General features: G+C 42.9%; 1 protein-coding gene across 1 annotated transcript; it reads right to left on the bottom strand.

The window, feature by feature from the left end:
- Positions 1-306: 306 nt before the first annotated feature.
- On the bottom strand, positions 307-1,986 carry LOC143364142 (uncharacterized). The gene has a single exon (XM_076804641.1). The coding sequence runs from the start codon at positions 1,984-1,986 to the stop codon at positions 307-309; it is 1,680 nt and encodes a 559-aa protein (XP_076660756.1).
- Positions 1,987-3,487: the final 1,501 nt, after the last annotated feature.

Below are 3,487 nucleotides of genomic sequence, written 5' to 3'. Positions count from 1 at the left end.
AGGAGTGCTTGTAGATTTGGGGTGTTATAAGAATATGTTATTTGCAGCGCAGAAGGTATTGATGGGGTTTAAGACCGTAGCGTTGAGGTTCTTTAGGAAGGTGTCTATTTTAAACAGGGGTTTCCAGTTATTTTTCAGTAATTTGGAGACCATTAGATTTCTGTTCTTACGACGATGAGGACAGTACCATATTAGATGGTCTACGTCTTGGGTGGGGTGCGAACACTCACAAGTGGCATGCTGTATTATTTTGAGTTTGGCCAGGGATTCATGTGTGTTAACATGATTGGTCCTCATTCTTCCGAATCATACTATCAGTTCTCTAGGAAGGTCAAGATCTCTATACCAGGGTTTCTTATGCGGATTGAAGAATTGTTGAAAATATTTAACTCCTTTGCTATGAAACCTATCCCTGAGGAGGGATTGGAACTCGTTCCACATTTCGTTTTTGAAAAACTCTTTGTAATCTGTGTAAGGGATTTTGTGTTGTAAGGACGGTGCTTTTTTTGTGGCTTCTTTTGCAAGATTATCTGCTACTTCGTTCCCATGTATTCCACTATGGGCTGGGATCCATATATATGAAACGTGTTTGTGGTTGTTAAATTTGGTTGTTAGATTGTATGTTTTTTGTTTGATAACAATGATATGATAGTTGGTTCTAGTATTTGGGGAGGCGTTATTTAGTGAGGTAAGGGCACTGAGAGAGTCGGAGCAGATTAGCAGAGGTTTGTCAGAGTTGTTAAAGAGATCTAGGGCTATTGATATAGCTGCACATTCAGCTGTGTATACTGAAGCTGTGGGGTTAATATGGATAGGGAGTGAGAACTTTCCTTCAAGGCAGACGATACCTGCACCTGTTGAGAGTCCGCCTTGAACTTTAGAGCCGTCAGTGAAAATACAAAGATGGTTTGGATAGTGGGTTTTAATGTGGTCTATAAATTCTGTGTTTGGAAATGGGGATCCTTGTAATTGAAATCCTGTTTTGAGGTCGCAGGAAATTTGGAAATTCATGGCATTGTAAGATGCGGCTATGCAGGGGAAGTTATCGTCTTTATGGCAAGTATGGGAGATCTTTTGAATATTGCTGATGCAGTGCATGAGAACATTGGAGGCTTTATGGAGTAAACTGCCAGGGTTCGAGGAGGTTATTTGATCAAATTCTTTTATGTACCTGTTGGAAATGTGGTTTACGTTGGAAGTAATCTTGATGAGATGGGTTTTACCTAAAAAGGATGCTCTGTTTTCGAAATATGGTAACCCTGCTTCTGCCAAAACTACATTAGTAGGAGCAGATGTTCTAAGTCCGAGGGCCAGTTTGAGGGCACGCACTTGAATGGACTCGAGTTTGGTTATGAGAGATTGTTGGCTTGGAAAGTATATGTGGGAGGCATAATCCAGCCTGGATCTGATCAGGGCTTTACATAGTACAATTAATGTGTCTGGGTGGGCTCCCCACCAGACGCCTCTAAGGAATTTAATTATGTTCATGGTGCGTAAGCAGCGGTTGTGGAGAGAAAGTATGTGAGCTTTGAAGTTTAGTCTGTTGTCAAAGTGAATTCCCAGAAATTTTGCAGAGTCTAGATCCGTCTTTTCTGTAGTGCCTAATCGAAATTGGGTGCGTCCGGCTAGTAGTCTTCCGTTGTTAAAGACCACTATATTGGTCTTTTCTGATGAAAGATCGAGGCCTATTGCAGAGAGATTGGTTCGTACCTTTTCAAAAGACTTTTCAATGGTTGTTTTGGCTTCTTCCAGGCTTGAGCTTCTTGTGTATATGGCTATGTCGTCTGCGTACTGGGAGATGTGCACTTTCTTGGGAATATCTTGGAAGATGTTGGCGACGTAAAGATTGTAGAGAAGTGGGCTGAGGACTCCTCCTTGTGGCAGGCCCTTATAGATTACCCTCATGCCGTGGAAGCTGGGGGGCCAAGCGAAGCGGCAGTATGACCAGTTGGCTATAAAGTGAAAGATGTTGCGTGAGATTCCCATCTTGGCTAGAGTATTCAGCAGAATGTGGCATTGGACGTTATCAAAGGCAGCGCTGTCATCAAGAAAAGCTGCAGTTGTAAGTTGGTAAGAGCGAAGCCTGACCGTATGTAGGTTGCTAGGTTGAGGAAGTTGTCGGTAGATGAGCGGCCCTTTCTGAAGCCTGCCTGAGTTGGGGGTATGAGGTCTACGATCTCACACCACCACAGTAATCTGTTGTTTATTAATCTTTCCATGATTTTACTCATGCAAGACGTGAGTGAGATGGGTCTAAAGTTTTGATTGTCCGGTTTTTTAATGAATAGTACCTGGGTTTTGTTCCAGTCTTCTGGTGTGCGATGATTTGTGAATAATTCGTTGTAAATGTCAAGTAGATCAAGTCTAGCTTTGGTTGATAATTTTTGTATCATCCTATAATCTACTCCATCGAGTCCAGGGGATGATTTGGGGTTGGATCGGTCTATGGCATTGTTGAATTCGGTGAAGTCGAACGGGGAGTCTAGGAATGGGTTTGGAGTAACTTTTACGTTTATGATGAGATTTATTGGAACCCAAGGAGGGGAGAGTTTGTCTGAGGCTTTGTTAATATTTTCCTTGAGTAGCTCAGAGTTTGTACTTTCTTTGTTCTTCGTGGATGTCCACTTACTTTTTAAGTACCCTGATGTGGTTCCAGATGTAGGTGAGTGAAGTTTTGTGGGAGAGGTTGGCAGCAAATTGTCGGAAGTTTTCCCTTTTTTTCTTTTTTATAAGTTTTTTGGTCAGAGCTACTTGTTTTTTGTAAAAGAACCAGATGTTGATGGTTGACTGATGCTGCTGTTACGAGCCAGGACTGCGAGCAACGCGAGAGGCCGGCGAGGGGTTGTTACCCCAGAAATATGGTTTCAATTTGTTAGTTAGGTATTCGGACACACCCAATGCGAGATCGGGAAGCCGCTAGGATAGTTGACGTCGAGGACGCACCTGATGCGAAATCAGGGAACCTCTGGGAGGTTGGAGTCAAACGCAGACGCACCCGATGCGGAACCGGGGAGCTACTAGGAGGATGAAACTTCGTGAACGCACCCAATGCGTTATCGGGGAGTCACTAGGAGAGACACGCGGCGAACCCGATTCAAAAGGAAGGTGGATCACACGCAGACGTACTTGATGCGAGACCAGAGAGCTGCTAGGATACGGAAGAACCCAATACGGAATCAGGGATCTGCTAGGATGGTATAGTTTTCGTGGACGCACACAATGCGAAACCGGGGAGCCACTAGGTTGGAGAAATCTTCGTTGAATTGAATCTAAGATTAGTAAGCCTCGTAACTTATATATAATTTAATTGATACAATCCGAGCGGTAAGATTGTATCATGTGGGAACGTTCAATTATTAGATTAGGATATCAGGCAATAATTAAAGGTTGTAGATTACGCGAGTTTAACAAACAAGACAAATATATTCTGATTTCAGATAATTACAAATGTTGTTGTTTGTGTCGGGATTGGATGTAGTAAGTGTAC

Source organism: Halictus rubicundus, unplaced genomic scaffold (genome assembly GCF_050948215.1).
Source record: "Halictus rubicundus isolate RS-2024b unplaced genomic scaffold, iyHalRubi1_principal scaffold0295, whole genome shotgun sequence".
In the NCBI taxonomy this organism is placed as follows: domain Eukaryota; kingdom Metazoa; phylum Arthropoda; class Insecta; order Hymenoptera; family Halictidae; genus Halictus; species Halictus rubicundus.
Note: the sequence above shows the minus strand (reverse complement) of the source record. Positions and strands in the feature narration are given on the sequence as shown.

Bases quoted from the DNA above. Each gene is read 5' to 3' on its own strand.
- LOC143364142 (XM_076804641.1), bottom strand. From the start codon at position 1,986: ATGGGAATCTCACGCAACATCTTTCACTTTATAGCCAACTGGTCATAC.